General features: G+C 37.6%; 1 protein-coding gene and 1 non-coding gene across 2 annotated transcripts in view; both read left to right on the top strand.

Moving 5' to 3' along the window:
- The first annotated feature begins 2,248 nt into the window (after positions 1–2,248).
- On the top strand, positions 2,249–2,357 carry LOC118989901 (U6 spliceosomal RNA). Its single transcript, XR_005067119.1, has one exon. It is a non-coding gene; the product is annotated as a U6 spliceosomal RNA (small nuclear RNA).
- A 10,158-nt stretch (positions 2,358–12,515) lies between these two features.
- Positions 12,516–19,603, top strand: part of CNBD1 (cyclic nucleotide binding domain containing 1) — a 327,528-nt gene continuing 320,440 nt past the window's right edge. The window contains exon 1 of the mRNA XM_037050237.1: positions 12,516–12,603. Within this exon, the coding sequence (XP_036906132.1) occupies positions 12,516–12,603 (88 nt within the window). The remainder of the gene's footprint in view (positions 12,604–19,603) is intronic.

Genomic DNA, 19,603 nt, shown 5'->3' with positions numbered 1-19,603 from the left:
AAAAGAGTTGCGGAGTTTCCCATCATTTTGTATTTTTTGGAATAGTTTGTGAAGAATAGGGGTTAGCTCTTCCTTAAAACCTTTGTAGAATTCTCCTGTGAAACCATCTGGTCCAGGGATTTTGTGTGATGGGAGTTCTTTGATCACTTCTTCAATTTCATTTCCTGTTATTGGCCAGTTCAAGTTTTCTGCTTCTTTTTCATTGAGTTTTGGAAGATTATATTTTTCTAGAAATTTGTCCATTTCACCTAGGTTTTCAAATTTATTGGCATACATTTCTTCATCATAATTCCTTACAACCCTTTCTATTTCTGTGTTATCAGTTATAATCTCTCCTCTTTCATTTTTGATTGTGTTTATTTGGGTCCTCTCTCTTTTTTTCTTGATGAGCCTACTTAAAGGTTTCTCTATTTTGTTTATCTTTTCAAAAAACCAACTCCTGGATTCACTGATCCTTAGAATTGTGCTTTTAGTCTTTATGTCATTTAATTCTATTCTGATCTTGTTTATTTCCTTTTTTCTAATTGCTCTGGGCTGTCTTTCTTGTTGTTCCTCAAGTTCTTGGAGGCGTCGGGTTAGGTTGTTTTGTTTGAAATGTTTCTATCTTCTTTAGGTAAGCCTGTATTGCTATGAACTTCCCTCTTAGGACTGCCTTTGCCATGTCCCATAAGTTTTGGGTTGTTATGAGTTCATTTTCTTTTGTTTCCAGAATGTTTTTGATTTCTTTCCTAATTTTAATCTTGACCCATTTGTTGTTTAATAGCATACCATTCAGTCTCCATGCTTTTGCGTGTTATGGGTTTTTTTCCTGTGGGGTTGGTTTCCAATTTCAGTCCCTTTTGATCAGAGACAATGCTTGGTATGATTTCTATTTTCCTGAATATGTTGAGACTTGTTTTGTGTCTTATCATGTGGTCTATCCTTGAAAATGTTCCATGTGCATTTGAAAATAATGTGTATTTAAATTTTTTGGGATGGACGGCTCTATATATTTCAGATAGGTCCATTTCATCTAGGGTGTCATTTAATGCTGCTGTATTCTTTTGATATTTTGTTTGGAAGGTTTGTCCATTTTAGACAGTGGGGTGTTAAATTCCCCTACTATAATTGTGTTGCTGTCAGTATCTCTCTTGAAGTCCTCTAGGATTTTCTTTATATATTTGGGTGCTCCTATGTTGAGTGCATATATATTTATGATGTTAATGTCTTCTTGTTGTAGTCTTCCTTTGAGTATTATGATATGACCTTCTGGTTCTCTCTTTATGGCCCTTTTTTAAAAGTCTATTTTGGATGATAGTAGAATTGCTCCCATGGCTTTTTTTCTTGTCCATTTGCTTGGAAAATTTGTTTCCATCCTTTCACTTTTAGTCTGTGATGGTCTTTCTACCTGAGGTGGGTCTCTTGTAGGCAGCATATGTGTGGATCATGCTTTCTTATCCATTTATCTATTCTATGTATTTTAATGGGTGCATTCAATCCATTTACATTTAAGGTTATTATTGAAAAGCATTTATTCATTGCCATTTATGTCCCTGTGTTCCTCTCCGTCTCTCTCTCTTTTTTCCTGTCCTTAAAGCAGCCCTTTTAATATTTCTTGTCGAGGTGATGTGGTTGAGGCACATTCTTTTAGACTTCTTTTGTCTTGGAAGCTCTTCATTTGGCTTTCTATCTTGATTGAGAACACTGCTGGGTAAAGTGGCCTTGGTTGTAGGCCACTGTTTCTCATTTTTTAAATATTTCTCGCCACTGTCTTCTTGGTTGGAATGTTTCCATTGAAAAGTCAGTAGCCAACGTTATTGGGACCCCCTTGTATGTTAATTCCTTTTTCTCCTTTTCTGCCTTTAGGATTCTCTCTTTATCTTGAAGGTTTTCCATTTTAATGATGATGTGTCTTGCAGTAGGCCTCTTTGGGTCCCACGTGATTGGGACTCTCTGCAATTCCTGGATTCGTGTGACTTTATCTCTCCTCTACTTAGGAAAAATTTCTATTACTCTTTCAAATAGGTTTTCTATCCTTTGTTCTTCTTCTTCTCCTCATGGTATTCCTAATATTTGGATATTATTATGTTTCATATTGTCTTGCATTTCTCTTAAATTCTCCTAATTTTTTTCTGATTCTCTTTTCCATTACTTGGTCCGTCGGGGAGATTCTTTCTACCCCATCTTCAATCTCGCTTATGCAATTTTCTGCCTCATTGATCCTACTCTTCATACCTTCTACTGTGTTCTTCAGTTCAGAAATTGTATTCTGCTCTCGCTTTGGCAGCACATATACTAAAATTGGAACGATACAGAGAAGATTAGCATGGCCCCTGTGCAAGGATGACACGCAAATTCGTGAAGCGTTCCATATGTGGGGGGAGAGGGGAGAGAATCTCAGGGGAAAAGGGAGGGACTCACATGAACAAGTATAAAGGACACATGGACAATAACTAAGATGTGGGGCGGAGATGGGAGGGAGGTGGGAGCACTGGGGGTGGCAGGGCTGGGAATACAAGAAAGAAAGCTGTACTTGAACAAGAGTTAAATTAAAAAAAAAAGAAATTGTATTCTTCACTTCCTCTTGGCCCTTGCTGATGGTTTCTATCTCCTTTTTCATTTTGGTATAGTTTGAGGAGAGTTCATTGTAGCCCCCCTGTTATTTCTGGTAGCTCATTTTGAGCTCTTTGAATTTCCTGATAACCAGTGTTTTGAATTCAATATCTGATAGTTGACTTGCCTCTCTTTCCCCTAACATTCTTTGTAAGACTTCCTCCTTTTCTTTCATTTTGGGATTATTTCTTTGTCTTCCCACTGTTTGTGATGATCTTCTTGCTGGCCTCAGCTTCTTAGATTGATCTGTCCTGGTTCCCTGGGTTTATGGTGTGAACTTCTGTGGTAGGATGCCTGTGAAATTCAGTGTTGCAGTCTCCTGCAGGTATTATGGTGTTCTCTGCTTCCACGTACTCCTCTTGTTGTTTTCCAGCTGGTCAGACCTTTTCTTCTGGTCTCAGTAGCTGCAGCAGCCTGAAGGGCTATTAGTGTGGTCTTTCTCTCGTCTTGGTGAACTCAACTGGTCTCACCAGTGCCCTCCGGAGATCCAGACTGGTGCTGCTCTCCCGTGCCCCACTGAGAGCAGGTTTTTCCTCAGGCTTCCAACCCTGGCCTGGCGTGAGGGTGCGTGCTCCCAGCCAGACCTTCCTGGTCTCCCAGGCTTGGGCTTGGACCTTTCCCTGTGTTGTGGCTGAACACACAGGGCAGCTCACAATTCTTCCAAGCCGACAGCCACAGCCTGACTCCTGGTGCTTCTCAGTCTGCACCCGGTGGGATAGGGATGGAGCTGGTGGGTTTTTGTCTTCCAGGGGCCTTGCTAGTAGCCCGAGACTCTCAGGGTCTGTGGCAGACCAGGCTCTGACCCCAAGGTACAGGGAACTCCCGGGCACCTCTCAGTTCTCCCAAGCTGGAAACCGCAGCCTGACTCCACAGGTTATCAGAGCTCTCTGGTTTGCTTCCCAATGTCCACTCCTGTCTCTGCGACTACATGCAAACCTATCTCTCCTGGTGTTTTCCAATCTGTGCCATGCCAGATAGGGAAGGTGCCGGTGACTAGTTCTCTCCAGGGTTTTTGTTGCCCGCTCTTGGCTCTCAGAGACCAGGTGGCCCTTCTAGGGCCCTAGCATGGCCCAACAGAGGGCCTGCAGCCTCTGCGCTGTTCCCAAGTACCTTGTTCATCTGTGGTCTTCTCCTGTCCACAACCTCTAGTCATTCATTGTCCCCTACACTTTCTGGAGTCCTGCCTTCCTATATGCTGGGTCCCTGTTGGCTATCCACTGCAGTCCTCCTCAGATCAGCCTGGTTTTTCTTTGGTGCATTGAGGGAAGTGAAAGCTTTTGTCCTACACTGCCGCCATCTCCCCCCTCCTCCTGTTTATTATTTTCTTTATGTCTCTAGCTTTAGGGAACATATCAGTGAATATGTTGCTGCATGGATTGGCTGAGAATTTTTTCCAGATTTTTTCCTCTAGGACTTTTATAGTATTACAACTTATATTCATGTGTTTTACCCACTTCGAATTTATTTTTGTGCATGGTGTAAGTTGGTGATTGATTTTCACTTTTTTGCATGTAGCTGTCCAGCTCTCCGAGCACTATTTGTTGAAGAGGCTATTTTTACTCCATTTTATGGCTCTTCTCCTTTGTCAACTATTAAATGACTGTAGAGACTTAGGTTTATTTCTGGGTTCTCTACTCTGTTCCATTGATCTATATGTTTGTTTTTATTCCAGTATCAGGCTCTTTTGATTATAGTGGCCTTGTAGTACAGTTTGATATCAGGTATTGTGATCCATCCTGCTTGTTTCCTCTTTCTCAAAATTGCTGCCTCTATTTGGGTTTTTTACAGTTCTGAATACACTTCTGAAATGTTTGTTTTATATCTTTGGCCATGTCATTGGTACTTTAATAGGGATTGCTCTGAATTTTCAAATCACTTTGGGTATTATGGACATTTTCATGACATCATTTCTTCCAATGAATAAGCATCATACATGTTTCCATTTGTTTGTGTCCTCTTTAATTTCTTTCTGTAATGTTGTATAGTTTTTTGAATACAGGTCTTTTATGTCCTAGGTTAGGTTTATTTCCAGGTATTTTATTTTTTCTATTGCTATATCTACTGGGATATTTTTCCTGATTTTTATTTCTGATATTTTATTGTTGGTGTAGAAAAATATCTTTGAAATCTTAGTATTGACATTGTATTTTCTCTTTTGCCAAATCCATTTACTAGGTCGAGCAGTTTTTTGGTGGAGTCTATATGATTTTGTACGTATACAATCATGTCATCTGCAAACAATGACAGTTTTGTTTGCTCCTTTCCAATTTAGATGCGTTTTATTTATTTTTCTTGCCTGATTGCTGTGGCTAAGAACTCCAATACTATGTTTAATAGGAGTGGTGAAAGTGGGCATCCTTGTCTTGCTTCTTGATCTAGTGGGAAAGCTCTTGGTTTTGGCCCATTGAGTATGATGTTCACTGTAGGTCTCTTCTATATGGCCTTTATTATGTTGAATGCCCCCGATTCCCATTTTGCTGAATGTTTTTTTATTTATTTAATTATTTTTCAAGTACAGTTTTCTGTCTGTTACGTCCATCCCATCCAACCCTGTACTCCCCCCTCCCTCCCATTTCCGCCCTTCTTAGTTGTTGTCCATGTATCTTTTATATAGGTTCCTCAAAGTCCATCCCCTATTTCCCGTGATATTCCTTCCCCTCTACTCTCTGGTCACTATCCCCCTGTTTGCTATTTCAGTGTCTTTGGTCATATTTTGCTTGCTTGCTTGTTTTGTTGTTTAGCTTCCTGTTAAAGGTGAGATCATATGGTATTTGTCCTTCAACATCTGGCTTATTTCACTCAGCATAATGCTTTCCAGTTCCATCCATGCTGTTGCAAAAGGTCGGAGCTCCTTCTTTCTTTCTGCTGCATAGAATTCCATTGTGTATATGTACCATATTTTTTTGATCTATTCATTTACTGATGGGCACCTAGGTTGCTTCCAACTCTTGGCTATTGTAAATTGTGCTGCTATGAGCATCAGGGTGCATAGGTTTTTTTGGACTGGTGTTTTAGGGTTATTAGGATACAATCAAGCAGTGGATTTGCTTGGTCAAAAGACAGGTCCAATATTAGTTGTCTTAGAAAATTCCATGCTGTTTTCCATAGTGGTTGTACCAGTCTGCAATCCCACCAACAGTGGACTAGAGTCCCCTTTTCCCCATACCCTCTCCATCATTTGTTGTTTATTGCTTTGTTTATGATAGCCATTCTGACTGGTGTAAAGTGGTATCTCATTGTGATTTTAATTTGAATCTCTCTGATAGCTAGCGATATTGAGCATCTCTTCATTTGTCTCTGGATCTTCTGTATGTCCTCCTTGGAGAAGTGTCTTTTCAAGTCCTTTCCACATTTTTTACTTGGGTTAGTTGTCTTCTTAGAGTGGAGTCATGTGAGTTCTTTGTATATTTTGGTGATTAAACCTTTGTCTGAGGTATCATTGGCAAATATGTTTTCCCATGCAGTTGGTTGTCTTTTTATTTTAATGCTGTTTTCTTTAGCCATGCAGAAGCTTTTAATTTTGATGAGATCCCATTTGTTTATTCTTTCCTTTATGTCCCTTGTTCTAGGGGACATATCAGTAAAAATATTGCTGCGTGGAATATCTGAGATTTTCCCACCAATTTTCTCCTGTTGGACTTTAATAGTGGCATGGCTTATATTTAAGTCTTTTATCCACCTTGAATTTATTTTGGTGTATGGTATAAGTTGGTGCTCAAGTTTCATTTGTTTGCACGTAGCTCTCCAGTTCTCCCAAAACCATTTGCTGAACAGGCTATCTTTACCCCAGTTTATGTTATTGCCCCCTTTGTGAAATATTAATTGACTGTAGAGAGTTGGGTTTATATCTGGGTTCTCTGTTTTGTTCCATTGGTGTATGTGTCTATTTTTATGCCAGTACCAGGCTGTTTTGATTACAATGGCCTTGTAATACTGTTTGATATCAGGTATTGTGATCCCTCCTACCTTATTCTTCTTTCTCAAAATTGTGGCTGCTATTCGGGGTCATTTATGGTTCCATATAAATATTTCAAGTGTTTTTTCTATGTATGTTAAATATGGCATTGGTACTTTAATATGTATTGCATTGTATTTGTAAATTGCTTTGGGTAGTATGGAAAATTTGATGATATTAATTCTTCCAATTCATGAACACGGTATATCTTTCCACTTGTTTGTGTCTTCCTTGCTTTCTTTCTTCAATGTTGAGTAGTTTTCTGCATGCAGGTCTTTTACCTCCTTGGTTAGGTGTATTCCCAGATATTTAATTTTTGTTTTTGCTATATCAAATGGGATTTTTTTCTTGATTTCTGCTTCTGCTCACTCATTGTTATTATACAAAAATGCTTTTGAGGTCTGGATATTGACTTTGTATCCCGCTGTTGTGCCAAATTCATTTATTAGTTTGAGCAGTTTTTGGTAGAGGCTATAGGATTTTTCATGTACACTAACATGTCATCTGCAAAAAATGACAGTATTGTTTACACCTTTCCAATTTGAATTCCTTTTATTTCCTTTTCTTGCCTGATCATTGAGGCTAAAACATCCAATACTATCTTAAATAGAAGTGGTAAAAGTGGACAACCTTTTCTTGTTCCTGATCTTTGTGGAAATGCTTTTAGTTTTTGCCCATTGAGTATGATGTTGGCTATAGGTCTTTCATATATGGCCTTTATTATATTGAGGAATGCTCCCTCTATTCCCACTCTGCTGACTGCCTTTATCATAAATGGGTTTTGTACCTTATAAAATGCCTTTTCCACATGTATTGATATGATCATGTGTTTTTTCTTTGCTTTTGTTTATGTGGTGTATTACATTTACTGATTTGCCAATATTGAACCATCCTTGCATCCTTGGGGTGAATCCTACATGTTTTTGGTGTATCATCTTTTTGATGTATAGTTGGGTGTGATTTGCTGATATTTTGTTGAGTATTTTAGCATCTATGTTCATCAGCAACATTCGCCTGAAGTTTTCTTTCTTTATTGTGTCTCTATCTGGTTTTGGAATTAGTATAATCCTTGCTTCATAAAAAGAGTTTTGGAGTTTTCCCTCATTTTGGAGTTTTGGGAATAGTCTGTGAAGAATAGGGTTAGGTCTTCCTTAAATGCTTTGCAGTATTCTCCTATGAAACCATCTGGTCCAGGGCTTCTTTGTCATGAGAGTTATTTATTACTGCTTCAATTTCATCTGCTGTTATTGGTCTGTTCAAGCTTTCTACTTCTTCATTGAGTTTTGGAAGATTATATTTTTCTAGAAATTTGTCGATTTCACCTAGGTTTTCAAATGTCTTGGCATATAGTTCTTCATAGTAATTTCTTACAATCCCTTGTATTTGTGTGGTATCCGTTGTGATTTCTGCTCTTTCATTTTTGATTGTGTTTATTTGGGTCCTCTCTCTTTTTTTCTTGATGAGCCCACTTAAAGGCTTGTCTATTTTGTTTATCTTTCTAAAAAAACAACTCCTGGATTGTTTGATTCTTAGAATTGTGCTTTTAGTCTCTATGTCATTTAATTCTGCGCTGATATTGCTTATTTCCTTTCTTCTACTTGCTCCGGGCTGTCTTTGTTTTTTTTGTTTGTTTGTTTGTTTGTTTGTTTTTTAGTTCTTGCAGGTGTAGGGTTAGGTTGGTTGTTTGAAATGTTTCTATCTTTTTAAGATAGTCCTGTATTGCAATGAACTTCCCTCTCAGGACTGCTTTTGCTGTGTCCCATAAGTTTTGCATTGTTTTGCGTTCATTTTCATAAACTTTTTGATTTCTTCCTTAATCTCATTCTCAACCTGTTTATTGTTTAATAGCATGGTGTTCAATTTCCATGAGTTTGAGTGTTGGGTTTTTTTTTTCTTTGAGGTTGGTTTCTAGTTTTAATCTCTTGTGGTCAGAGAAAATGTTTGATATGATTCCAATGTTATGGAGTTTGTGGAGGCTTATCTTGTGTCCTATCATGTGGTCTATCTTTGAAAATATTCCATGTGCATTTCCAAAGAATAAGTATTTTGCTTCTTTGGGATGAAAGGCTCTTTATATATCAGTTAAGTTGATTTCATCTAGGGGGTTCTTCAATGCCACAGTATCTTTGTTGATATTTTGTTTGGAAGATCTATCCATTTTTGACAGTGTAGTGTTAAAATCCACTATCCTACCATAATTGTGTTACTGTCCATATATTTCTTGGAGTTGTGCTTGATTTTATTTATGTATTGGGTGTTTATTTGTAGGGTGCATATATATTTACAATACTTATGTCTTCTTGGTGGATTCTTCCTTTGAGTACTGTGAGGTGACTTCCTGGGTCTCTTTCTATGAGTGGTTTTTTTTTGTGTATTTTGTCTGATATGAATATTTTTACCTTGGCTTTTTTTTCTTGTGCACTTGCTTGGAATATTTGTTTTCATTCTTTCACTTTCAGTCTGTATAGGTCTTTTGTTCTTAGGTGGATCTCTTGTAGGCAGCATATATGTAGGTTATGTTTTCCTGTCCGTTCAAGTATTCTCTCTTTTTTTAAAAAAAATATTTTATTTATTTATCTTTTTAGAGGGGAAGGGAAGGAGAGAGGAAAGAAACATCAATGTATGGTTGCTTCTTGTGCATCCCCTGCAGGGAACTGGCCCCTGCAGGAAACTGGCCTGCAACCCAAGCATGTGCCCTGACTGGGAATCAAACCGCGATCGTCTGGTTATTCTCTCTCTTTTGATTGGGGCATTTAATGCATTTGTGTTTAACCTTATTGTTGATAGGTACTTATTCATTGTCATATTTTTGTACCTGTTTTCCTCACTCTTTCAGCATTTTCCTTCCTGTTCTTAAGGCAGGTCCTTTAGCATGTCTTGCAGTGCTACTTTTGTGGAGATATATTCTTTGAGCCTTCTTTTATCTGTGAATCTCGTTATTTGGTCTTTCATTTTAATTGTGAGCATTCCTGGATAGTGTAGTCTCAGTTGCAGGCCTCTGTTTTTCATTACTTGGAATATTTCTTGCCCTTCTATTCTAGCTTCTCTTCTGACTTCCATTGAGAAGTCAGCTGCTAACCTAATTGGGGCTCCATTTTATATTACCTCTTGTTTTTCCCTTGCTGCCTTTAAGATTCTCTCTTTATCTTAGAATTTTGCCATTTTAATTATGATGTGTCTTGAACTAGACTTCTTTGGGTTCTTCTTGATTGGGACTTTTTGTGTTTCCTTGATTTGTGTGACATTTTCTCTCATCAAATTAAGAATGTTGTTCATCATTGTTGTTCATCAAACAGGTTTTCTGTCCTTTGCTCTTCTTCTCCTTTTGGTATCCCTATTATGTGGATATTATTACATTTCATACTATTCCATATTTCTTTTAAGCCCTCTTCATTCTTTCTGAGCCTCTTTTTCTTTTCTTGATCTTTCCTGGCTTTTTTTTCTATTTTGTCCTCTAGGTCACTGATCCGATTCTGTGCTTCACTGAGCCTGCTTTCGTTTCTTTCTACTGTGTTCTTCAGTTAAGAAATAGTATTTTTTGTTTCCTCTTGGCCCTTGTTGATAGTTTCCATTTCCTTTTTCATGCAGTGAGTTTGCAGTGAGTTTGCAGTGAGTTCAGTGTAGTTTCCCTTTACTTTTTGGTAATTCTCTGTGATCTTATTGAGCTTTCTGGTAACCATTTCTTTTAACTCAGTATCTGATAGTTGAGTTGCCTGTGTTTCTTTTTTTTTTAAAGATTTATTTATTTATTTATTTATCTTCAGAGGGGAAGGAGAGAGGGAGAGAAATATCAATGTATGGTTGCCTTTCGTGTGTCCCCTGCTGGGATTTGGCCTGCAGGGAACCGGCCTGCAACCCAGGCATGTGCCCTGGCTGGGAATCGAACCGCAATCCTCTGGTTCACAGGCCCGCACTCAATCCACTGAGCTACACCAGCCAGGGCGCCTGTGTTTCATTTAGTATTCTTTCTGAGGCTTCCTCCTTTCCTTTCATTTGGGGATTGTGTCTTTCTTTTCCCATTGTAAGTGAGACTCTTCCTGTTAGCTTCTGCGTCTTATATTGATCTGTTTTGGCTCTCTGGGTTTGTGGTGTGAACTTCTGTGGTGGATGGCCTATGAGTTTCAGTGGTGCATTCTTCATCTACTGAGCTTGCTGGTCTTGGCCTGCCATTTATTTTGGATCTGTGTATGATTTCGTGTTTTGATTATTTTTGGATCTTTCTTTGGTGGGTTCTTCCCTCCAGCTGGTTACCTGAGGGTAACTTCATCCACCACATCTTGTATTCTTTTATGCAGGTGCTTACAGATTGTGTTGAAGCTGGTTCTTCTCTGTGTGCAAGGTTTTGAGGGTTCTCTCTCATTCTTGTTCAGTTGTTTATTCTGGATAATTTCTCCACCATTTAGTTGTATTTCCAGATTGGTCCTGGGTTGAGGTTAGTGGGTCTCCACTCCCTCCTTCACTTTCTTTCTTTGTTATCTTTGGTTGATTCCTTTGTTTGTGAGTTTCCTCTTCCATCAGGTATCCTTGTATTCACAGCTTCCACCCACTTATCTGATTTTTCAGTGTCCTCTACAATTTATGTCTCCAATTTTTGTATATGCTGGAATACTGTCGGCTGCTCACTCTTTTCCTCAGAAGATCTACTAGGTATTTCACCAATGTTTAGTGGAAAGTGGAGTCCATTCCCACTTATCTCACTGCCATCTTCTATCCTTGTTCATTTTTATGAGCATCCTGATTACCTGTTGACTTTTTAACTCTGCATGTGATATGTTGACTATCTCATGTCAATTATTTCTTTTTATGGTGCTTTGATATGTTCTTTAATTTGGGCCACATTTCTCTGTCTCAGCACACCTGTTATGTTTAAGTGGTTGAGCCTTAGGTGTTTTCCAGGATAGGGAAACCCACTTTACTGCATTATGCCATTGTATGTGGAGGAAGAATCAGAGAAGGAACAATGCTCCTTGCTCACCTCTCACACCACTTTTATTCACTCCCCTGACTACCCACAAGCAAGTTGGACCTTCTGGTGTTGATTCCTGAATGGGTGGGCTTATGTAGATCCTAAGACCCCATGGGCCCATCCCATAGACTCTCTTGTGAGACTGAGACTTTCTCCAACCTTTGCAGTCCCTGCAGGTTTTTATAGTTGAAGTTTCTGAAGTTTTCTTCTCCCATCACTGGAACTGTGGATTGTGTGGTCTTTCTTGCTCCCCAGTTTTTATTCCAAGTTTATCTGCTCACCAATGTGGGACCACCTGGTCTTCTAGCCCATACTTTGCTGTGCATCTTCTCTGCCCCTGCTGGCTATCTCTACCCCTGTTAAAACTCTGGATGAATGTTTCTTCTTTAACTCCTTTGTTGTTGGACTTTCATACAGTTCGATTTTCTGGTAAGTCTGTTGTCGTTTAATTAGTAGTTATCCTTCTTTTCATTGTGTGAGGTTGTATGTCTACCTACACCTTCATCTTGGCCAGAAGTTGCAATTGACTTGTTTTTTAAAGCATTTTAAATTTAATTATTGTTCAAGTACAGTTTTCTGTCTTTTACTCCCATCCCAGCCCCCCTAGTGCTCCCCACCTACCTCTCATTTCCACCCCCCTTAGTTTTTGTCCATGTGTCCTTTATATTTGTTCCCATGAATCCTTCCTGCAATTGACTTCTGAATTCTTCTTCCATCTGGCCTGGACTGTGTGCTGTTCACTCTGTTCTATGTCCCTTGTGAGTTGGGATTTCCTTCTGCATTCTTGTTGCTCCTGCTATTTCCCAGAGCATGGTTCATGAATTCCTGGACCAGCCTCCCTCTTGGAATGCAGTGACAACACTGGTGAGAACCACGAGGGAAGGTTCTGAAGTATGTAGCCTATCAGAGGGCACCATGAGGGTTTGGCTTTATGAGGCATCAGGGAAAAGTCATCCTTTGCCTTTTGAGTCATCTATGCCTAGCTGCCTTTGAGCCATCAAGATGCCTGTGTCTTCTCTTTCCTCAGCCATTCTGTCTCACATGAGAGCCATAAACAGCATACCTCCTCCACTGCCTCGCAGCTTGCCAAGTGAGTGGAACTTCCTCGAAGGTCTGATATTGTCTCCAGTGTTACTTATCCCAGACATAAGGCATAGGGCTTCCGAGGGTTGGTTGGTAGGGACATTGGCAATAAATATTATTGACAGTTTATTACTGGAATGAAAAAAGGTGGATATACAAATTCTGTTTTGTCCTCCTGAAGCCATTTTAGTTTTTTAGGTCTCAAGTCTTTTATGTTGTAAAACGAGGGTTTTCATGAACTCTCAGAACTTCCATTAGCAAATATTTTTGAAGAAGAGAGAATGAAAAGGCTTAGAGAGGTAACCCAAGTCTCCTCTGATTAGACCCTTATAACTACCCAGACTGAGTCCTACTGCTTTCAGGAGCTAATTAATACTTAATCTTCACAGGGAGCATTCTCATTTGAAAATTTAAAAGGAAAAATAGAAAATTCTTATTATCTTGCTAAGAAATTTCTTCCCACTTTATTTGTATTTTGTAGTCATTGATTTACAGTAACATAAAAATTATAAACATAAGGTTAAATATTTTGAAGTTTATGTAGTTGCCAGTATTTTCTTATTTTATACTGCTAGTCTAAACTCAGAACATTTTTCTCTAGACTTCTTGTCATAGCCATTAAAATTATAAGCCTATTATTTGCTTACCAATGTTAATAATTATTAACATGTAATAGTCCTAGTGATAACTAAGATTTAAAAACATCTTTTAGTTAGCAAACCTAACAGTTGTGACTCTTTTAATATAAAAGTATACTTACTTTATTGAGTATAAAGTAAATGAGTAAGTAAATTAATATTAAATATGAGATAAGATATTTATTATATTGACTGTTAACTTATTTAATGTGCATATTATTTTAATAGCATGGTAAATTTACAGTATTGATTGAAGGACCAAACCCATCTATTCTTTTAGCTTCCTGGGAAAGTTAGTTTTACTAAATACATATTTTTAAAATTAATGATCGTAGTCTCCAGGGAAAATGGTGCCACAAGCAGCACTTGAAACCCTGAATGATGTTTGACAAAGTTATTATGTTAAACCAAATTAATTTCTACATATGTTACTTTTTCATATGCTGTTGTTATTGTGAAATTATTTTGGACATAATAAATGTTTTGCATTTTAATGGAAGTTTAAATAAGTATTAAATGTAACTTTGCCAAAAAACCACAGCTCCTAATGTACAAGTTTTATTTAGGAGAAAAGGACTTTCATATATGGCCTTTATTATATTGAGGAATGCTCCCTCTATTCCCACTTTGCTGAGTGCCTTTAATAAATAAAGGCACTTTATTTATTTATTTACAACACCCATAAATGGGTGTTTTTGTATTTCTATATAATTCTAATTATATGAATATCTGGAGATAAGGGGTTGTCCTTCACATGTTTTTGTATTTCCAATGCTTAGCATGTAGATGATTAATAAATGGAAAGAATAATAAACAAATCTCACATAATTTATGGAAATTTTGGTGAATAAAAACCTTTTGAAAATGTTGTGCAAATAAAACATGAATCAGATGCAAGATATTATTGAAATGTTGAGTGAGTCTTTCTGCCAAACAATAGTCTTAATCTTAATGTTCTTTCTTCAGAAGGAATTATTATGACATTTTTCTTGAACTTTTCCATGCATATTAATAATATATGTATATACATATATAATGCACATACGCATACAGATGTGTGTGTGTAAGAGTGTATGTTTAATCTTTTTTAAAAAACATTTTTATCATCCTATTTCATACCTTTATTTTTCACTTAATGTTATATGTCATGAAGGCCTTTTCATGTCAACACATACATGTGGACATTATTTATTTTAGTGGCTATATTGTATGTCATTGTTTGAATAACCAAAATCCTTTTTATCTGTGTGCTTGTTGTTAAGCTATTGTGTCTCATCTTCCAAGCCATCCTTCCACATTCTGCTTCATGGTGCTGAGGCTGTAACTATGTAAACCACTTAGAGGGAGATTGGAAGGCAGGAGGAAAGTGGGGGAAAGTGTTCATTCTTTTGTCTTTTCTTTCTGTTTTGTTTCTCCTTTTTGTGACTGTTGCTCTAGCAATGTATCTTTTTTACCCAAGCAGTGACTGTTCATTCCAGCAAAGGTTGTCCCAACGTCCCCAGAAATAGCCTCATCTCATCCCCCCTCCAAAGCCCAGAGTCTTCTTCTCTGGAGCTTGTTTCCAGAAGTTTGGGCCTTGGCTTTGTAGGGCCATTTGTTTGTGTATCTAAGTTTTAGCCACTGTCTTGTCCTTTTGTTTCATCATGAGAAATAGAGATGAAATTTGGTGTTCCTTTTTTGTGTCCTTAGTTCTGTAATACCCACTGACACTGACAGCTATTTGTCTCATCCCCCCCCCCCCCCAAAGTTACTGGTTTGGTTTCAGTTTCCTAAATTTGTTTCTAGTGTTTGACAGGGGATTTGTTTCTAGTGAGTTTACTTGTTGTTAACATCAAATAAACATTCTGTACATACATTTTGAGTTGATAAGGAAGTGTTTCAATAGAACTGCGATTCCACAAAACATGTGCATTTTAAATTTGATAACTATTGAAAAAATGTCTACCAAAGAGTTTGTACAAATTCCCAGTCCAACCATCAATATATGCAAGCTTTCATCACGCATTATTTATACTAACATCATATACTATAAAACAAACATTTTGCCAGTAAATTATTTGAGAATAGTTTTAATTGCTCTTTAAATTAGCCATTCTTTAAGACTGAGCTTTAGCCCTAGATGGTGTAGCTCAGTGGATTGAGTTTGAGCTGCAAACCAAAGCATCTCCAGTTTGATTCCCAGCCAGGGCACAATCCTGGGTTGCTGGCCAGGTCCACAGTAGCAGACCTGTGAAAGGCAACCACACATTAATGTTTCATTCTCTCTCTTTATTCTTCCCTTCTCCCCTCTCTAAAAATAAGTAAAATCTTATAAAAAAGACTGAGGTTTAGAATATTTTCATATATTTGTGGTTATTTATATTTATTTATGTGAAAAACCTGTTTCTGTCCCTTACCCATTCATTGAGGTTTATTTTTCCTTTTATTTGAAAGGGCTCCGTGTATCAAAGCAATTAGACCTTTGGCATATACCATACGAATATTTTCTCTCTGTGTGTTTGTGTGCATATGTGTGTTTCAGTCTCTGTGATTTTTGTGTCATTCAAAGTTTTTAGAATGTTCTTATAATTTTTCCTCTGTTATCAATTCTTGCTTGGATAGTCATTCCCCATGCTAAGACATAAAATAATTTTCCCATGTGTTCTTTCAGTATTTGTACTATTTTATTTTTTAATATTAAGCTTATAAAATATTCGCTGTATCTGGAATTCATTTTGGTTTAGGAGAATGAAGTACGGCTACAACTTAATATTTTTCCAAATGGCCAACCAATTGCTCTAAAACCATTTGTTGAGTATTTTCTTTCCTATTAATTTGAAATGTCAGTTTTTATTATATTCTACATTTTTGTATACATTCTTTACTATTTCTGGAATCTGTTATTTGCTTTTTTCACTTACTGTCTATTTGTGTGTTCATGTTAAATTATTATAATTTATAAAGCATTATAATACATTTTTATATCTGATAAGATTAACTCTTACAGATTACTTTTTTACTTTATATTTTTTCATATTTTGTTTATCTTGTTCAAGCACAGATGTCTTGATTTGCCCCCCACCACTCCCCTTCAACCCAGACATCCCCACTTCCAACTTTTGTTGCTATCCCACTTTGGTTTCTCCCATGTGTCTTTTATACATGTTCCTGAAAATACTTCCTCATTTATTCCCATTATCCCCTCCCATGTCCCCTGTTTTATACCCAAGAACCCTGAAACACCAATTCCAAATAAACCCATGCACCCTAATGTTCATAGCAGCACAATTTACAATAGCCAAGTGTTGGAAGCAACCTAAGTGCCCATCAGTAAATGAATGGATAAAAAAAGTATGGTACATTTACTGATTACTTTTTTTAAAGCTTTGCTTGCTATTCTCTCATGTTTATTTTTCTAACTGAATTTTAGAAATATTATATATACAAATAAATGTTTTGGTGTATTCACTGAAAATGTGCTAAATTTGAAGATTAATTAATGGGGAATAGATATCTTTATGATGTTGAATCTTTCTATTCAAAGACTAATATTTTTATAATATTCAAACTTCATATTTCCACTTTTTGCAAGTGTCCTTTTATGCCATTTAATAACATTTATTATTGGGCATTTTATATTTTTTCTGTGCTACTATGATTGATATGTCTTTCTATTTGTATTTTATAACTGTAAAAGTCATCATATGAGAAAGCTGTTGAATTTTTAAAAATATCTAAAATTTCAACAGCTTTCTCATATGATGACTTGAAACAACCCTGATCTTATAGAAATGTTGAAAGTTCAGCATATATAAACTTACTTTTCCAGAGCCATTTCACATTCCATTATCCTTAGCTATTTTAGTGTGTATTTCTTAAAAATAAGAACATTTCCTTACATAATAAAGTATATTCAGCAAAAGCAGAAAATTAACACAATTAAATTACTATGATATAATCCTTAGACCCAATTTGAATTTAACCAATTATTCTGATACTGTTCTTTATACTAAAGGATCCAAGTAGAACTCTCATCTAGCATTTCATTGTTTTGTCTCTTTGGTCTCTTTCAGTCTGGAATGGTTTTTCAGTTTTTCTGCCATGATCTAAGTGCTTGGAGATTACAAGCCAGTTATTTTGTAGAAGAGTCTTCCATTTTTTTGTCTGATATTCCCTCATGATTAGGTTGAAGTATGTGATCTTTGGCAAAAATGCCATAGGAGTGATTCAGTGTTCTTCTGTCTTATCAAGTGGGACATAGTTTTACTGTGTCTCACTATTGATGCCTGTTCCTTTAATCAGTTGATTAAGGTGTATGGAGAGCTTCTCTACTATAAATTTACTTTCCCTTTTCACAATAGGTATTTTATGAAGAAGTATTTTGAAGGTACTAAAATATCCCATATCTCATAAAATATTTATCAACTAAGCCCTGGCTGGTGTAGCTCAGTGGATTGAGCGCGGGCCTGCGAACCAGACGATCGAGGTTCGATTCCCAGTCAGGGCACATGCCTGGGTTGCAGGCCAGTTCCCTGCAGGCCAACTCCCAGCAGGGGACGCACGAAAGGCAACCATACATTGATGTTTCTCTCCCTCTCTCCTTCCCTTCCCTTCTAAAGATAAATAAAAAAAAATATTTATCAACTAATAATGAATAAATGTAAACTTATGATTTCTGTTTGTTCAAAATGTGTTAGTGAGTTACTATTGTTGCATAATTTGATGCCAAACTGTTCATAATTTGGCTACTGGGAGTACCTTCAAGTCGGCTTGAACATTTCCTTACTTTCTGGAACATCTGTACTTTTTCTGTCTGTGCTCTGGAATTAGCCATTTTCCTAATGAACCTTAGTTCACTTTAAGGCAGAACTATATTTAGAAGTTAAGAACTAGTTGCTGTGTGTTCACTGATGTTAGAATGGCACTATTCCCAGAACCGCTCAGTGGACAGAGCTAACAAATGTAAATTTATGTTTATGTTTGTTTGCATATAAATGAATAGATATTGAAAACCATGGCTTTACAGCAATTGTTACAATTCTAATGCAACATCACAGGCTTCATTCTGGTTTTCTCCCTTTCTGAGTTTGTAACCCCTTGGCCTCTGATACTCTGCACAGATCCAGTCCCTCCACATGCAGCCATTTGGCACTGTACTTCTCACCTCCACCTACAGGTGGTGTTGATGACTCTCTTCCTCTACTATCTTCTGGCTTTAGGACTCAATTTTTTAGAGAAAGGAGCAAGTTACTGCCTACTTAGTTATTTTTGTAATCAACCACTTTAGTGAATATTCTGATGAGTTTACAGTCTCTGTAATTCTGCTTTCTACCTATGTAACAATATTAGCAAAGATTTTTGACTGTTTTCTCTAATTTTCATCTTAATTATTTTATCAAGTTGTGTTGCTCAGTACTTCCAGGAGTTTGTAACACTAGCAGGTATTTTTATCCTATTTTTGAATTTATGCTATTGCTTCTGATGTTTCAATGTTAAACACGATTCTGTCTGTAGTTTAATATATTTATCAGGTTAAGAAAAACTTTTTTCTACTTAAATTATTTAAAAACAATATTTAATTTTAAACTGTTTGCTTTGAGACTTGGGGAGAAGGTGGCAATGAGATAGGTGGGAGCAGAGTTCACTTCCCCCTGCACATGGTAAAACACCTACGTGATCTTCTGAGGAACAGAGCAAGCAGCCAATGGTATCGTAGCATATATGAAGACTGAAGACCAAAAATTGTAGAGGACATTGAAAAATCAGATGGTATGGAGAGTGCTTCAGGACAATAATGTCCCTGGGAACAGCACAGGGACCAAGCAACCACAGCCCCAGGCCCAGGCACCTGCCTGGTCTGCCCACAGGATTCTTGGGGGAGAGCCAGGTCAATGGCTCCCTCTCCAGGCAAACAAAGTTTCAACAGCACCAGGAGGGACCTGGATACTTGAAGTTACAGGGGTGTAATAAGGATTAAGTTGTAAAGACACAGGGGCAGTGTGCACCCCCTGAGACTGTGGAAGCTAACTGAGAAGAGTTGGGCAGTGATGGACCCTGACCTGGTTAGTCCCTCATTGGTTGGAGAGTTGGGCTGTATGAGGCCAGACACTAGTTTGGAGAGGCAATCTTGAATAGGAGGAATTTTAAAAAAGAGAGAGAGAAAAAAGAGGCACTCAGCTGATGTTTGGGGAATTCTCCTGCAGCAGCTGCCCCCACTTCCTCTGCCCCTGGCCTGGCTCAGCCACACCCTCACATCCAAAGCCCCAGGGATGGTGCACACCTGACCCTGAGGCCTGGTGGCTGCCTATCCCACCCCAGTAGCAGAGGTTGAGTGCTCATGCCCACAGCCCTGAGATGGAGCGCTCCTGACCCCACACCAGAGGCACTTTG

This window comes from Sturnira hondurensis, unplaced genomic scaffold (assembly GCF_014824575.4).
Source record: "Sturnira hondurensis isolate 20B ecotype Veracruz unplaced genomic scaffold, ASM1482457v3 Scaffold0006571, whole genome shotgun sequence".
Taxonomy (NCBI): domain Eukaryota; kingdom Metazoa; phylum Chordata; class Mammalia; order Chiroptera; family Phyllostomidae; genus Sturnira; species Sturnira hondurensis.
The sequence above is the reverse complement of the archived record's forward strand: the minus strand, read 5'-3'. Positions and strand labels throughout refer to the sequence as shown.